Genomic DNA, 16902 nt, shown 5'->3' with positions numbered 1-16902 from the left:
TTGTTTTCAGCGGGTCATATTAGTCTCACAAAATAAATCCCATTCCAATTTTCAACATGAAGGTCACTGAACACTGGAGACAAAGAAAGCAGTGATCAGAAGTGACCAGACGTGGTTACTGTACAACATACTAAGGAAGTCCCTGCATGTGTGCACCTCCATATACTTCTCCGTGATATTACTTTATAGTGTATGATCTAATATGTATTTCAAGTGTGTGTTACAGTGTGTATGATTCTTGTTTCTGCTTATGTGTGTCCCAGTATGGAAGCACGCTTCCTCCTGATGAGGAATGTTTATGTCTTCAAACTGTGTTTACCCGGCGGGCTAATAATAGGAGTCTTTCTTTACAGCTACATTTGAGGGCTTAGACAAGGCGGAGGAGGGGAGCCCCTCTCTGCTTGTGCTGCCAAAAAAACCACATCACAAAGTAACACTCTTTCTAGGAAAGCCAGCTCCCTGAATAGCCCTTTAGGGGGCCACTTTAGCTAAAGAAGCGGGTAATGTTGAAGAAATGCATCCAGAATTCTTGATTAACGTGACTGTGGGAGTCTTGCTTTGCAGTTTAATTTGTTTTGGCTTTTAACAGTGTGGAGTACTATAAATAGTCTCAATTACTTTAGTTTTTCCTTTGCTTTTCCCTAAAACTAAAAAAATCTCCATGTGCTTTTCTTCATTCAAAAACAGTCACGTGAGTATCCTTGTAGTATCCTTGTTCTCAGGTTACTTCACCTGTCACATGATGGTAGTGTGACCATCTTGGTTTACCCCCTACAGTACTTTTATTGTGTTCTACAGCAGCAGAAGCAGAGATAGGGGGCACTTTTGTTTTTGTTTTACGACCTCCACCGTCCTTCACTGTTCCTGGACGTCACGCGAACGCCCACTCTGAAACAAAAACATGCTGGTGGGAGATCCAGATGCCCGTGCTTGGTTCCCACAGCACTCAGTGACCTGATGAACTCATGTTTTCCTGAAACAGGCGCTGAATATCTAAAACAAACGTGTACCTCAGAAGCCTCACCCTAGAAGAAGGCCATATTGTGTAATAGGTGTTACATAAAATTCATGTGACCACATGGGAACTACTGAGACTTCCAACCTGGGCCACACATGAGCACAAATAAAGAGAACCCACGAGGGACAGAGTGGACACAGTAGCTGAAAGACTGGAATAGATAGTGATGCATGTTGCACATTAGATTAATGAAAACTAATATCTCTGACCAGATTTCTTCAAGAGAGGGTGGATTTATCTTTGACTTTAACTTGCTGTAACTCTCTGACAGAAAGGACTCCTGCTCACCAAAGATCCTAATCCCTGTCAGTGTTTTCTCATTGGTTCCATGATTGAGCTCTATAAAGTATTTGTTAATCTCTATTGTCTGTTTGTTGAGCTTAGATTAGCATCTAGCATCCATCTAGGTTCAGTACTTCACTGTTTTTGGTTCTCACCGTGTTTATGGCAGCACGAAATGTCACTACTTCACAAACTGGAAACTAGCTGAAGTCAAACGTTGGAGTAAAAACTCAGATGTCTTACTCTGATTCATGAGCAGTGTCACCAAGACTAGTTTCTGTTAAACCAGCCCACTGGTTGGCCAGCTGAAAGATGATGTCACAGCACAGCCATCCACTCAGGTGAAGGTGGCCATGTGTTTGTAATTGTGGGGATGGTTCTCTAAATGCACGACTCTAAACCCACTGGCTTTTCAAGCTTTGATGTGAAACTACAGTAGAGGAGACCAGCAGGTCTTGTGGCCCATCTGTCAACCTCTCCCAACCCAGGGGCCTCAAAGGTCAGAGGAAGATTATACTTGAGAAGCAAAACGTTCTTGATTTAAGGCATTTCCAGTAGCTCCAGTTTCATTAGGCCTGCATCTCCCTTTTCTGTCGAGTTACATATAGAGTCTGAAGATAGATTCCTTCCCCTCTCTTGCTATACAACACCAGCTGTGAGCTATAAAATACATGAATACAGTAGATAAACCATAAGGTGCACAGTAAAGGTCACATAGACCTTGCTTTTAACATTGTTGGATGAATATTAGATAATAGAAAGGTAAAGTGAACCGTTCATACACAAATATAGTGCCAGTAGTTACTAAACATCTGGCAACAAAATTACTTTTAGAGACTAAAATGTTACCTGTCCTCTTCAATAAAGGTGGAATTTAGTGAGTATGTAAATGAACCAGCAAAAGCCGAGGCACTGGTACATTTCCCCAACTGCTTGTCCTCTTCCAAGAGCAGGACATCTCCAACTGAAAGTCAAATTACACACTGGTTATGTTCTTCATCTTTAACGCAGTATTTCTAGCACCAAACACGTCACCGAGTTTATTCTCTCATGTATGTTCTTCAGGTAACTGGGGAGGAATATGTTCGCAGTACACCACTCTGCGTGACGGCAGGACCTCCACCCTGAACACCGGCTTGGTCACTATTCAGAATTATGGACAGTATTTGCCTCCTCGACAAATCCAGCTGACCCTCGCCCACGAACTCGGCCACAGCCTGGGATCTCCGGTCAGTGAGCGAGCTTTAACACTGAAACCTCTTCACCAGCTGCCTGAAATTCACTCTAACATTCACTCTAATTTAGTCAAACTACATAAAGTTTTCATTTGTGAATATGGCCAAACAATGAGGTCATCTAAAGACAAATCCTGGTGCTGGTTCTCAGACAGTGACTAACGGAGCAACTCTGGGACAACATAATAGCAACAGTGATGTTTTTACTGGAAAAGGACCACATCCTGTGTCCTACATTCATGTAATTTGGATGTAATATAGCTAAATCCAATACATGAACTCCAACAAAACATGGTGGCACAATGAATTCTATGAATCTCTGGCTCATGTTTGATTTATTTAGGGAAACAGCTGCAAATATTTTAGAGTTTAACACAATTTAGACAAGACTCTGCTTTTAGGATGGGTTATCCCAGCACAGTAGTATAGTACAGCATATATTATGAAGTAAGTAGGGCAATGAGAAACAGGAGAGCAGGGGGGGCAGGGAAGAGTCAGGTGGCTGGAAATGGAGGGAAAATGTGAGGGCACCTGGTGGCTGGCTTGAGAATGACACGAGATGAAAGAAGAAGGGAGGCTGAAACAAACAGGGCTGAGATGGGAACCACAACAATAACACTAGTACTGTAAGAACACGTGCAAAAAGCCAAACCCATTGCTCTCGTGTGGGTGCTGCAGGTGCTGCTTTGACCATTTGACCGTAGCAGGATAGTCATTTAAACTTCAAACTTGTTAGTCCTAAATGAAAATGTGTTGGTGCAAGTGAATGACAATTCAAAACTACAAATCTCTGTGATTTGAATTTGACTCACCGTGCATGTTCGCACAAGGCCTACATAACTGTTTGCATTGTGCTGCAACAAACCGCCTGTGAATGATTCACCTGTGTGGGCTCTGGAGACCTTGGCCTTTATTGACTGGTGTGTTTAATACAGACCTCTGGCTCAGCTTCAGTGGATAGAGGAACAAGAGAAGCTCTGGTTTCATGCATGTTTTCATCCATTATTTTATTAGGCAAGCTCTTCACATGCAAGCCATTGCACTTCATCTTCACCCACCACAACAACATGCAGCTTAGGTAGAGTATAAACACGAATGCATGCACCGGTCTCCTTGTGTGACAGCTGCCAACACCTTTGTCCCACTGCCAGCAGCATTTTCACCCTCACACTTTGTAATTCACACTTCCACAGACCACAGGGTCCTCTGAGGCCTCCCTGAGCAGATTAGTTCTGCTATGTCAGACCATGCAGGCTTTATATAACTTCAAATACCTGAAGTTCTCCTGTTGTTGGGCCTGGTGTCCTGGCTAATGTGTCAGGCATGTCTCATTGTTTCCTGGACAGACAGGCTGGGAGAAACGCATGCTTGCCACTGAGATTAGTGGCAAGTGTGGTGGAGGAAAGACAGCAGTTAACTGTGATGTAGAACGTATTCTGCATGAAGAGCTGCTTTGGCATTTGAAGTGCTTCTTCTTCCCAATAATACATTCATGCAGTTCCCTCAATTGACTGAGCACAGTACTAATATACACTCATACCTTACTAGTTTTCCCTTTTCCTAATGCTTTCATTTTCGTTGTTATGTATTTAGTTTTAAGACCTTGAGATGCCACAAACGTGCTGAAGCAATAGAGCAGGACATAATGGAAACATGGCTCAAGACTAACTTGACATGATCCCAATAAATTACAAAAGAAAACAAAAACAAATGTAGCATTCTAAGAAAACTGCACCAGCATCTGCTCAGCCGTGGCACAGTGCTCTGCCAAACCCAAAATCGTAAATACTGATGGATTAGCACTCATTACATTCGTCGAACGAATTGACAACAGATGCAGAAAACCCACATCAGTGTATGTTCTCTCAGCATGTGTTTGTGTTCATTTTGAGTCCACTCACTGGTCTTGTATTTAACATTATTTGACATCCAGAAAACATTTCACGGATCCAAATAAACCAGAGGGAGCAGTCTGTCTTCATGTCCTTGATGTTCCGTGTGTGGAACACAACATTCGTCTGTTGTTTCCTATGTCTAACAAATGCAACAATAAAAATCTTCTGTTGAAAGCACTGTCTGCAGTGATGGATAACAAGCTGAGACCAGCAGTAAAGGGGATTAAGTTTCATATCTGTCATTAGCATGAAAACTATTGTTATTAGGATTAAAATTTGTTCCCTTCATGTTAATTTGTGGTATTGTTTCTGTTTTAGCATGATGAAAACTCAAACTGTGGGGATCTTGGTTCCAGTGGAGGTAAAGGCAGGTACCTGATGTTCCCTCACGCCACAAATGAGGTGCGTGAAAACAATGAGAAATTCTCTCCTTGCAGCATCAAACACATCAGCAAGATCCTCAAACTGAAGAAAGACAACTGCTTTGTGGGTAAGAGAGTAAGGATAAAGATTACCTAGGGACCCAGGTGTAAGCTGTGTTTTTATTTCCTTATATGTGTTTTTTTTTTTTTGTTGGACATGCAGTCAGTGATCAGCCCATATGTGGAAACCAGATAGTAGAGGAAGACGAAGATTGTGATGTAGGTCCCAACGACACAGACCTTTGCTGCTACAGTGCCAAAGAGCCAGTAGGAGTCCAGTGTCGCCTCAAGCCCGATATAGTCTGCAGGTAATGTGCACATACACAGGTCATCCAAGCCTTTGCATAAAGTTCATGACAACATGCTTCATCTGCATTCAGACTTGATTTAAGTTGTATATTGATGTTGTTTCCAGGTTGAAATTTTTTCAAAGCTAATTCTCTCTCACATCATTTCTACTAAACACACCACATTGTTGTCAACCCTCTAGATTTGTCTCTGTTGTCTCTGCTTTGTTTATATGTCTTTGGCTTCTACGTGTCACCCTAATGTGAACGATGTCTTTTCACTAATCCATCCACTAGTCCAAGTCAAGGCCCGTGCTGCAGTCAAGACTGTGTGTTTAAGCCAGCGAGTCAGATTTGTGACGAGGAGACAGATTGTCAAAGAGAGAGTATGTGCTCCGGCCTCTCCCCGTTCTGCCCCGAGCCAAGCGCCAAGGAAAACCTCACCGTCTGCAGCCAGGGCACGCGCGTCTGCCTGAATGGGGTGAGGCGGCCGCCACATCACGCTGTGACTCAACATGGTTCAACTCTATTGCCAAACAAGAAGGCAAAGAATGCAGCAATGTTGCAAAGCTGGTCTGAAAGATATGTTAAGTTTCAGGGTCCATTCTTGACCTCAGGATCAGAAGATGACAAAAGAGTGTCATTGCAATGTGAGGCCTGGTGTCAGTTTACCCTGTAAGGACACAAGCAGACAAACCAGTATTATATGTTTGCAACTGAAAGTGACTGTAGGATTAATTAGTGCACTGTGGGTGGAGGTCAGCATCTTCTTCATTTATTATAGTTCTCTTTGCTTCAAAAATCATCTTGCACAGTTATTTGAAAAACATCCGGGCTGTTTGTTGCTTTTTAGAATGATGTATTTATGCAGTAGAAGTTATTCTGTGTATTTGGTTTATTTTTATTTATTAGTTAACATGAAGGTGAAAAATCCTCTGGATGCAGTCAGATGATTTACCAACCAATCTAATTTAATCAGTATCTTCAAGTGACTTCAATGTACGACTTCATAAGTTTAACTGTGTCCATTTAAAATTGTTCTTCACCCCAACAAACTGTGGTGCAGATGTTAGGTCATCACATGTTTTAGATATATTAATCTCCAGAGGTGCTTTAAATGTACTAAAATACTCTGACAACATCATCCAAGAACAAAGAAAATAATGACTGGAGAAGGCTTTTAAGAGGGACATGGGAATTTAGGAAACCAAGAAAAATGAAGGTGGAGTTTGGTTAAAATTCAAAGTCAAATTATTTCTTTTTCATCACTGAATGCTTGAATCATTCCTAGAATCAAATGAACAGAGAACTAGAAACAGATTGCTTTCTCAGAACGAAGTCAGAACCAAAATCTGGTTCACATTTCAATTTATACATCAGCTTGTTTCAAAAATCTGATTCAAATGATAAAAAAAAAAAAATACTTAAAATTAAATTGCCAATAATCCTGACTCACACTATTAAATTATTTATGCGGTATATATACAGTGAAGTGAAGACAGTATTATCTACACCAAGCCAGTCAACATCTTAAACAACCTGCCTTTGTATCCTGTTATTTTCCCATTGTTCTCCTAAACTCTTCATTGTCTCTCATCATCTGTGTCTCTGTTTCTTCGAAGATCTGCGCCGAGTCCCTCTGTGTGAAGCACGACCTGGAGCAATGCGACTGTCCAGGAGTCTCCATGAAGGAGAAATGCCACATGTGCTGCCAGCAGCCTGGTAATCACAGATCCACGTGTTGAACTTTAAATATAAAAACAACATATCATTTAAAGTACAACAACAAATTATACAACCGACGTCAGCACCTTCAAGCACTTGGCTGTATGATATTCTGATTACATTTTCACTGTGTCTGTGACAGATAAGCCTGAGACATGTGCCAGCACCACCTCCTCCATGCTGTCTCATTACTTTCAGGGAAAAGCTTTGGCCCTGGTAGGTGGAGCTCCGTGCTCTGGAAAACGAGGATACTGTGACAAATTCCACGTGTGTCGCCTCCTGGATGCGGACGGGCCCATCGCCAGGCTGAAGAACTCTTTTCTCCATTTGGACCAATTTGATGACATAGCAGAGTGGATGAAGGTGAAGATCTCTCTGTGTGAATAGTCTGATAACACACTCATCATGCAAAAAATGTAAAATGCATTTTTGGAGGGGTGGGGGGTCATCTCATTGTGTCACAACATGAAGCACAGTGGTGGTATTATTACAGAAGCACATTTGTTCATTTTGGTGCCAATTGGTTATATGAAGTGTGCATGCTTGTTGAAAGTAGAAAATGTGACTGGGAAAGAAATGGTTTGCAAACAGAAATCAGGAGGGACCCTACTGAGGAACAATACTAGGAGACAGGCAAGTGGAACAAAACACAAAATAGGTTTACGCTAGTGTCCGCTGAGGCAAAAACAGGTAAATAGTCCAAGACATAAGGACAAACTGGGACACATGGAGAAACACACAAGGAACTGGCTGGAACATAGTAGCTTGACCTGACTAGAGGTTTCAGCATTTCTCTTACTCTGTAGTTAAAAAATGATCTGTCTCTGTTAAAGATGCTACAGCTGTTCACCTGAGGTCTCATCTCAGCCCAGTGTTTGTCACCACCTCCTGTAGTGATGTTCAGCTGTCTTCAGTGTTTCGGTCATAGCTGCCTTTGAGTTTTATCTCCTTATGACAGCACGGAGAATCAGGAATGCCCATTTGGGTTTAAAAGCACCCTTAGGAATCACTCAATGCTGGTGACAGAAATGACCCCTGACTTCAATACTCAATGTGCTGTTTCACCATGTCTGCAGAAGAAGTGCTGGAGAGACCAAAACTAAAAAAATGTGAGATAAGCAAATATATCAGACAAACAGTTGGTCTGATAGAATACATTTTGTTATCCTAAAAAATGCAATGAGTAACGTGGAAAGTGCTCTCAAAAGAAATTATAACTACAGTGTGAAGGTGAACTTAAACTGAACTGCATATAAATAACAGTACGATGTGGCTTTATGCAAATAATTTGTAAGTAACTTTTAAGTCAATATTTAAAGTGGCCATATTATGCTTAATTCATTGTTTATGTTTGTGTTTTTTTACATAATTTTCAAGTTTTTTAAAAAATGCTGATGTGTGGTAGCCTAATAGTGTGTATGCCATATACACTGCAACATCAGATTCAAATTAAAAAAATTAAAAAGCCGATTAGACATATTGTCTTCTGCATGAACAGCATTTAAAGGTCATCACTTGCATTTGCTGTTAGCTTCATGATAGGTTTACGTGCCAGCTTTATTTGTTATGTTTCTCTTCACTGATCATGACTCTGCAGGTGCAGTCACCCAAGAGAAGCTTTAAGTTTATGAAGGGAGCACTCGTGCTGACTCTTAAAGAGCCAATCCAGAAAACTTTATTTTGAATAAAACAAAACCTAGTTAAGACATCAAGTCAACAATAATCCAAATAAGTACAAAATCCCTTTATCTTACTTAAACCACATTCATTCAGACAACTTCTGTTTCATTTCTTCTCTGCAGGCTCATTGGTGGGCCATCCTGCTGGTCATCCTGACCTTGTCTGGAGTGATGGGCTGCACCGTCTGCCTCTGCAGCCGCGCCCTAGACACCAGGAACTTGAAGTGACCTCCAACATTTGATCCATGCCTTCTCGGGGGATACAACTATTATTGTCAGTGCACACAAATTAACTCACATTTATTCACCATGGATATCAAACGTTGCCAAGTTGACATTGAGAAAATTCCTTTTTTCAACTTTGTCCTACACCTCAGGCTTTGTGCGGCTTGCAGGTGACGTGAGGAAACGTTCACCTGCTCAGCAGCTTTCACACTTGTTTTGATAACTAATATCTGTCTACTTTATTATGCATCTCTCATTTCTTCTCCTTAGGTCACTAACCCGCTCACAGTGTAGTATGATGCACTGTTGCTGCCAAGTGTGGCTCATTCAATGCACTGATTAGAAGTTACCTGTCTCTGCAAAGACTGAAGGCTCATGATTGTTTTAACCTGCTGTTGTCTTTGCTATTAAGTTTAAACATCCAGATTCCCATCACAGTGAGAATATTGTTATTTGAGACTGAGACGAGTAGAAATCAGTCGTCACCTTTGACACAAATGCTGCATTTGTTTGTTTACTGTGAACAAAACGCTCCTGTTATAGTGAATGAAGTGGTAATACACAATAATAATATGACAGGCAAATAGCTGAGGAAAGAGTTGTTGGAATCTTTGCTTTGCTTTCCCTCATGCATAAAACATTGGAGGTTTGTGCCGGAAATTCACGCTTTGCATGAGAGCATTTCCTCAGCTTATGAAATATAAATCATACGTTGTTTCCAAACTTTTTGGTTTGTGACTTCTTTGAAAATAATGTTTATCTTTAGCCCTTTGTTACATTTCTGATGTCTCTGTGTTGTCTTTGTTATCTTGTCGAAACTCTTCAGATGGATCTATTTGAATAACCACTCAAGGTTAGAGATACAGTACATTTTACTGATAACACTGCTGTACTTTTACTCAGGTGGACTGCGTTTTATTTTCTTCTATTAAGGTTACTTTTACTTAAGTAAAACATCTGAACACTGTGTTTACGTCTCGTGATTTCACTAAAAGGCATGTTTGGTGATTAATCTAAAGCTGTGTTTTACATAAATATCCTGGTGCAGTCTATCTCTTAGGTCACCTTGACAACCAAGCACAATGGCATCGCAGCTGCAAGGACAGGAAGAAATCTCAGAGTTTATTTTGATTAAAAATAAACTCTATATCAAAAACAGGTGTTAGAGTTTGACTTGTTAAAATATTTGTATCAAAGCCACATTTTGCTTTTAAAATAAATATGAAACATCCTTGAGCGAAGACAATGAACTGTTTTGTGAAGCGAGGATAACACACTGTCACAACACTAAAGTAAATGTCAGGCTCAGAAGTTAGGTGGCAGTTTTGCTTTATTAAAAAAGTGATACAGTACAGTTCATATTTACAGATATGTACAAAGGATAACTAACAGTGTTTGACACTACAAAATCCATTCTCTGTGTTGTGGTATTTACATTTGCTGTGCAAGAAACTTGGTTTAACAATCTTCCCATTTTCAGTGCAAAAGAAAAAAAAGTAGGTAGAAATGAAATCACAATGATGACAGTACCGATCTCTGAGGTGACGAGTTTTTGGATATTGCTAATCAAGCACAGAGGACACTATATTTAAAAAGACAGCACAACAAAGTGAAAACACGGACATAAAATGTGCCATCAACCTCACACAGAGCACCACGTACCTCCTAAAGGTCACACACAGACCACCTGTGAGGCACTTCTTTGAGGTAACAGCTTTTAAAGTAACAACTTGCAGAAGCACAGCGTTGAAAATGGTGTAAAGGTGTTCAAAACATCTTTTGCATGTTCAGGGGGAAGAAGAAAAAACACTCAGGTGAACAAACAGTAACAAAGCACAAAGACAAATTCAGTTTGCAGTAGCTTACAATAAGGCACACTGATACGGGTCCCAAAGTCACATGTAGTGCCGAGAGCCACAGTGGTGAATGCTCTGTTGGGTCATACAACAGTTAGGCAACACATAAAGGTACGTACAGTTTACCCTTTTGCATAAAATAGGAGTTGTGCACCATATTGCATATGAAGTGTCTAGTTTTTGTCCTCATAAATACAGTTTGGATCCTAGCTGTATAAATAATTACATGGGTTCATGAGTGACAATCATACTCATGACAAACAGAGCTTCAGGGAGTTCGTGGAAGAGAAACTGCTTTGTTAAGTACTGAAAGACAAAGTGCTGCTGGGGACTGTGTCTGTACTCATCCTAGATTTAAGTGCCACTTATATTACAACACGTCACAAAATACTGATTAACAGAGTGAAACAATTATCTGGTATTTCTGGGAAGGAACTCGACTGTTACTTAACCGCGAGACAGTTTGTGTTAGTGACTACGTTTCAAGTGCTTGTGTCCCCTCATAGGACGTCCCAAAGGCCTCCCTTCCTCCATTTTGTGGTTGATATACAGCTGTATGGATCCCTAGTTCCCAAAGACCAAAAACAACATCGAGCAGACTAACAGCCTGCGTAAAGAGTATCACAGCTTGGATTTCAAATACTAATTGGCGCAAGAGAGAGAAACAACATGTTCTCAACTCTTAGAGAGAAAAGCTCTCAAGCTGTCAAGAGAAAGCATATGTTGAATTTTAGGAAGCACATTGACACTGTCACAAAGACAGAAACGTTATTCCACCACCGAGAAATGTTGGGATCACTTTTCGAAAAACTTAATTAGCACGCTACATCTGGATTAAAATGCAGCTGACTGTTAGCAAAATAAGAAAGAGAGAGCACATCATGGCCAATTTAGCATCTTTACACAGGCTCCGTGTCTCTTTTATCAGTTTATGTTAAGTTACATTTGCTAAGTGATTTATACATTTCTTTTTTTGTTGTTTTTATTATTTTTATTATAAAGAAATGTATATGTAACATAATTTCCTTCTCTTTCTGAGACAACTGTCTGTAGGACATTATTATTAAAAGTTGTTTTGCATAATACAACATCTGTACCTCCACAACTATTATGATTTAACCAGTCACCAGGCCTCTAAGTATGTGAGACTCTGAAGTGACTTTGAATAGTATCCGTCTCCACAACCTCCTTTTTTTTTTTATACAACAATGAAGTTACAGTTACACTTTTAAAAAATATTATACAGTACATTACATCATTATTGTTTTAAATAACAAACAAGTATATGTTGGTATATACAAGAAGGCAGGAGTTTTGTATAATTTGACAAATAAAATAAGTTACATGTGTATAAATTATTTACTTAAGTGCTGAAATGGACCAGAGAGCGTTCATGAGTTGGATCTTTTGTCTTCACAGTCAGTGCTTCACTCTACAGATAAAGATGAAGTTGTTATTTATGAGAATTAACTCTTATGTTATGAGTTACAAAGTCGAGTAAACGTCTAACTTACCTTTTAGGAGTTTGTTTCAGGTTTGCCCTCCAAGGATCATTACATTTAACAAAGGTGACCTCCTGAGTTAAGCTCTGAGCTGCGGGGTCTTTAACACAGAACACCAGCCTAAAAATAACATATAACATTAACGGCAGGTTGATGGTTCGTATGTTTCTTTTACTACTGAATGTTAAAATGTCCTTTATGTCCTTTCCAGATTTAACACGCACTTACTTTTGCTGGGTCTCACCAGCTCGGATGCGGATTTTGTGAACCTCCACGTCGTTGCTGTCTGTGTCACCGGACCACCAGGAGGAAACCATCTTCAGCATGCTGGAGGCCGACCAGCCGTTTGTCTCCTCCCATCTAAACTTCAGCATCAACAAGTCACCGATATCCTTCTCTGTCACTAGCAGGAATGAGTGTGTCTTGTTTGGTGCTATTTTCTCCTTTCTGCCAAAGAAGAGAAGTGTAAGTGGTCGACTTCTAGCCTGTAAGAACGTTTCACTTACTTACTACTTGCTAAGTCACATAAGCACCATAAATACAACTCTTTATGATTTCTACCTTATACCCTACTGTTACAAGCAGCTTATATGACTCACAAGGTACAAGTCACAGCATTGTAATTCTCTTCCATAAAGGGTTTTATGTTGCTCACTCACAGTTTGAGCTCCAGGTTTTCGGCCTCCCCTTTGGTTCCAAACAGTGAGACAGTGATCGAGGGCTCCATCTCTGAACGGTCCACCTTGCTGGTGAAGTGAATCTTCAGCTGATAGTGGTAAACTGTGAGCGAGAGCCACAACGTGCATGTAGATTAGTGTAATAAAAGCCGTTTGGATTTTGTTGGTTTAGCAAAATTAAGCTGCTAATACTCATTTGATTTAGCCCAAACAATCACATTTTTAAACACTTCTCATGAAGTCTTTAGAGCAGGAGGTCAGTGGTTTGTATATTTTGCTATTTTAAAAATGAAAATGAGAAATATAAGTGAATTGATCCTGCTACAAAGTACTGTGTTTATCTAAACTGGATTTTTTGGACCATGTGATTTCACTGGGTTTCATATTTCTCCATTAATCCATAAAGAGCTCTAAAGACTCATCACTTTCACATTCTTTGGAGAGTAGTTCCTGTAATGGAGATTCTATTGTTCATGCTTGGACACGCTTTTCTGTTTACACTGCTTTGCCGGCTAGTTGCACTACACATCACAACTTCTTAACTTTGGTCTAGGACAGAGTTGATCAGTAGAAAATCTGAACCCAAAGGAGAAACGTGGATAACATTGTGCTTACTGTTGCCATTTTCTAATGCTAATTTTGATTCATTTGAGTGATTATTAACAATATGAACTATGTCAACAAGAATGCACAATTCACAAGAACTCCCGTCCCAGAGACTGTGAAAGCCTTCGTCATTATTAGCCTGTAGAGCTAAACGTTATCTGTGCAGCTGAAATATGTGTTATCTATGTCACCCATGACACAGATAAACTTTATTTATCTCTGTCTCTATGTTTATCTATGTCACTCAGTTTAATGGTGTGGCTCACTACTACTGTTTTTTAGTTTTTGGACAAAAATAAGCTGCATGGCACAGATGAGTAGGCTTAATCAGGCTTTGGATAAATGTACATTATTGATTTGTAGTATCCATTTATTATGCTTTAATTCCATTTTTAACCATTTATCCATTGTACTTTGCCTTTTTAAAGATGAAGTCCCTCAACCTTGTTTTTGCAATATTTCTAAATCTTTGATTAAATTTGACTTTGTAAGTAAGAAAAGAAAGGAACCTCTGCTCGGCTGTTCACAGGAGAATCGAAACAAAGCTCTGACGTTGAAACCCACTGACCTCTGAAAGGCATGGATGCTCGTGTCTTGGTGTACATCTGAACATTGCGCGGCTTGCGGACTTTGCTAATGCTGTAGCCCACTGTGTTGCAGCGACTTTTGCGGCAGCTGAGACACATGCCACGGTCGAACATGTCGTTGCTGCCACATCTGTAGGCCTTGGCTGCTTCTTGGTCATTGAGCAGAGAGTCTATGAACAGGTGGATCGAGCGCTCATGTTCACACTTCACCGCATCCGTGATAGCTGAGGAAAAAAGGGGCTTATACTAGCTGTACTGCAGCTTTTAATTAATTTTCATAAAAGGAAATTTGATGTAATCTTTACCAAAAATCCCAAAGTTAGCGATTTTCTCCAGGGCGCCTCTGAGGTTGCAACCAGGCTGGAAGCTGCCTCCATTGGGGTAAATGTCCACGTGTCCGACTGGCTGCTGGATTCCAATGCTGAGACCCAAGGAGCCACGTGTGAAAGTGTGAAGGACGTCCACAAAGTGAGCGTCATCTGGAGAGAGGCGCCTGTGGGCGTGCTCCCCCTCAAAGTCAGGACCAGCTGGGTCCAGACCTGCAGACAGCAACAGAGAATTGGAACAATGAATTAACCAACTCTCAGTTAACCGAATAAATTCAACTGCAGGCTCATGAGATCTACTCTAACTTTTGTTTACCAGTTATTCTTCCAACTTTATTGTTTGCATGGCTGCCAGCAAATCCTGCCACGTGAGCCCCGAGGCTGTAACCAATCAGGTGGATGTTCTCCAGAGGCATGTTGGTGGTTTCCTTTTGGAAGTACATTAATAAGTCTTTAAGACAAACACTCTCCTTCAGTGATAAGATTATTAAGACTTGTGTGTAAAGTGTAAACAACTGAATGATCCTGTGACAAATTGACAGAAAACAGTTGTCACTGAGGACTGAGACATGTTTTTGAAGTAGAACAGGTAGAACTGTACTATTTTACAATAAGGTATATTAGGACCAGGCCTATAAGTTAATAAATTATCTGGTGACTGAGTTTATTAGTGAGTCTCGTGCTGTTTTAAGATACGGGCTTGTTGAATGGAAAAACACATGATCACTGTCAATTTAAACCTTTGCTTACAGTTTGAATGTCTTCTTGTTTCTAACAGACTTTACATTACGTCTACACCTTACATTGGATATTAATGAGTGGACAAGCATTTTGACATCAAACCTCTGACAATTTGATCCAACTCACCTCGATCCAGTCAATGAAGCGAGCGATCTCCTGTCCCACTGCTTTAGTGTTCTGAGCTGCTACCACATAGTGGTTCTGGGCTGAGGCGAGCCAGTCCACCACAATGACGTTGGCCATTTGCTCTCTCTTGTAAAGCGCTGACACCAGTTTAGCCACCCAGCTCTCAAACATACCACTCAACTGTTGAAATGACAGAAAAAAACAATTAGTCCATATTATCACATTTAAGCCACCAGGTTATTTCTGCAGCTCGTTCTTTGGTGGTAGCTACAACAACCACAGTCTACGTTAGTTATGTGAGTTTGTAGAGACAGTGTAGCACCAGACTTTGGTGAAACACAACCAGGCACAAGTGCTTTTATCAAAGTCAAGTGAACAAAGCCTTCGTGGGGTTTACAGACAGGGGCAGGTCACAACAGGCTGAAGCATCTATGCTCACCGTCCATCCGTGGATTATGAGGAAGGTCTTGGAGGTGCTGTTGAAGGTGCAGTTTGCCAAAGACTCATATTCGCCGGGAACAACATAGCACAGGTCATCATCAGGATGGGAAGGTTTGCGAAGAGAGAACTTAGCAACGGTGTGATGGCTGTCATCCTTATCATCAAACAGGTCCTTCAGAGGGTCGAGGACATTACCTGAAGAGGAAGTTTCCAAATTAGTGTCATTTATAATGTTTATTTCTGCACATAGAGCTGGAGGAGAGGGGAGAATACATTCCTCTGGTGTTTTTATGTAAATATCATTTAGGGTCCTGCCTCCGAGCTCCGAGACGCCTGACTAGCTGGTTCCAATAAGCAGGGGCCCCTCAGCAAATGAGCTTCCACCTTAGACACGATCAGACCTCAAGGGTTACGTGAGTTCACTTGATCAGACTGAGCTCCATAGAAACCAGCTTTGTTCCTGCCACCTCACCCACTATAATCTGTCCATGTTTCAGTGGTCCTGACACAGTCAGCTGACTCAACTCAACTGGGGGTTGTGCTGCTTTTCAGGATGGGGGTTGGGGTGGTAGATGTAGAAGCCACACAGGGATTTACAAGGTTCACATTGCCACCGGGCTGAAGCGGTTTAGGGGCCATGTTGTAAACATAAACGACCCAGCTACACAAATGAAACTGATGTTGTGGTTGCTTTGAGCAGTTTGACCACACTGCTGGTTCTCTGTGATCCCTCACAGCCAACAACAGGGGAGTTAGTCAAAGTTGTCTATTTGTCAAAAAGCACAAAAATAAGTTTGGTCTCAGACACGTGACACACACACACACACACACACATGTGCTGTAAAGACCCTCAATGTCATCCTCAGTCCAAAACTACACACACACTCATACTAAACACTGGGCTTCAATAATAAGACACGTTTCCTTCAAACGACCCTGTTCAGTGCGAGTTTCAGGTCTAACGGCGCCAAACACACTAATCCACGTCCAAAAGTCCGTTTATGTGCATAAACGTGAATGAGGTTCATCTGGCAACTCACCAAACACAGAGTCTGCGAGCTTCTCTTCCAGGGACGTCACATGCTGCACAGCTGCGCTCAACACCACAAAGTACACAAGCGGAACTCTGCAGGCTTTCATGTCTTTCACAGCCTATTGCTATTAGAGGAGATGCCTTGAGCACTCAAATTAGATATATTTATATCAATCGGGTCTCGGTGAAGAGGAGTTTGTAAATGATTCCCTCTAATAATCCAGTGCGTCCTGTGCCGC

At 41.0% G+C, this 16902-nt stretch overlaps 2 protein-coding genes across 3 annotated transcripts in view; one reads left to right on the top strand and one right to left on the bottom strand.

Annotated features, from left to right (window-relative positions):
- Positions 1-12423, top strand: part of si:ch1073-396h14.1 (disintegrin and metalloproteinase domain-containing protein 10) — a 24103-nt gene extending 11680 nt beyond the window's left edge. The window contains exons 9-16 of one of the 2 annotated variants that reach the window (XM_026345615.1): positions 2366-2529; positions 4749-4920; positions 5016-5160; positions 5437-5620; positions 6762-6861; positions 7007-7227; positions 8667-8817; positions 12338-12423. In XM_026345615.1, the coding sequence (XP_026201400.1) occupies positions 2366-2529; positions 4749-4920; positions 5016-5160; positions 5437-5620; positions 6762-6861; positions 7007-7227; positions 8667-8771 (1091 nt within the window). In that variant the 3' untranslated portion in view covers positions 8772-8817; positions 12338-12423. Of the gene's footprint in view, positions 1-2365; positions 2530-4748; positions 4921-5015; positions 5161-5436; positions 5621-6761; positions 6862-7006; positions 7228-8666; positions 9736-12337 lie in introns of those variants that run through there. The other variant, XM_026345614.1, reaches the window with a different exon arrangement.
- Positions 10081-16902, bottom strand: LOC113152391 (lipoprotein lipase). Its single transcript, XM_026345616.2, has 10 exons — positions 16671-16902; positions 15629-15825; positions 15190-15369; positions 14639-14750; positions 14302-14535; positions 13978-14220; positions 12786-12906; positions 12355-12573; positions 12139-12246; positions 10081-12056 (listed from the first exon to the last, which is right to left on the bottom strand). Exons 1-10 carry the CDS (start codon positions 16768-16770, stop codon positions 12044-12046), a joined length of 1527 nt encoding a protein of 508 aa, XP_026201401.1. The 5' UTR covers positions 16771-16902; the 3' UTR covers positions 10081-12043.

This window comes from Anabas testudineus, chromosome 4, assembly GCF_900324465.2.
Source record: "Anabas testudineus chromosome 4, fAnaTes1.2, whole genome shotgun sequence".
Classification (NCBI taxonomy): Eukaryota; Metazoa; Chordata; class Actinopteri; order Anabantiformes; family Anabantidae; genus Anabas; species Anabas testudineus.
Note: the sequence above shows the minus strand (reverse complement) of the source record. Positions and strands in the feature narration are given on the sequence as shown.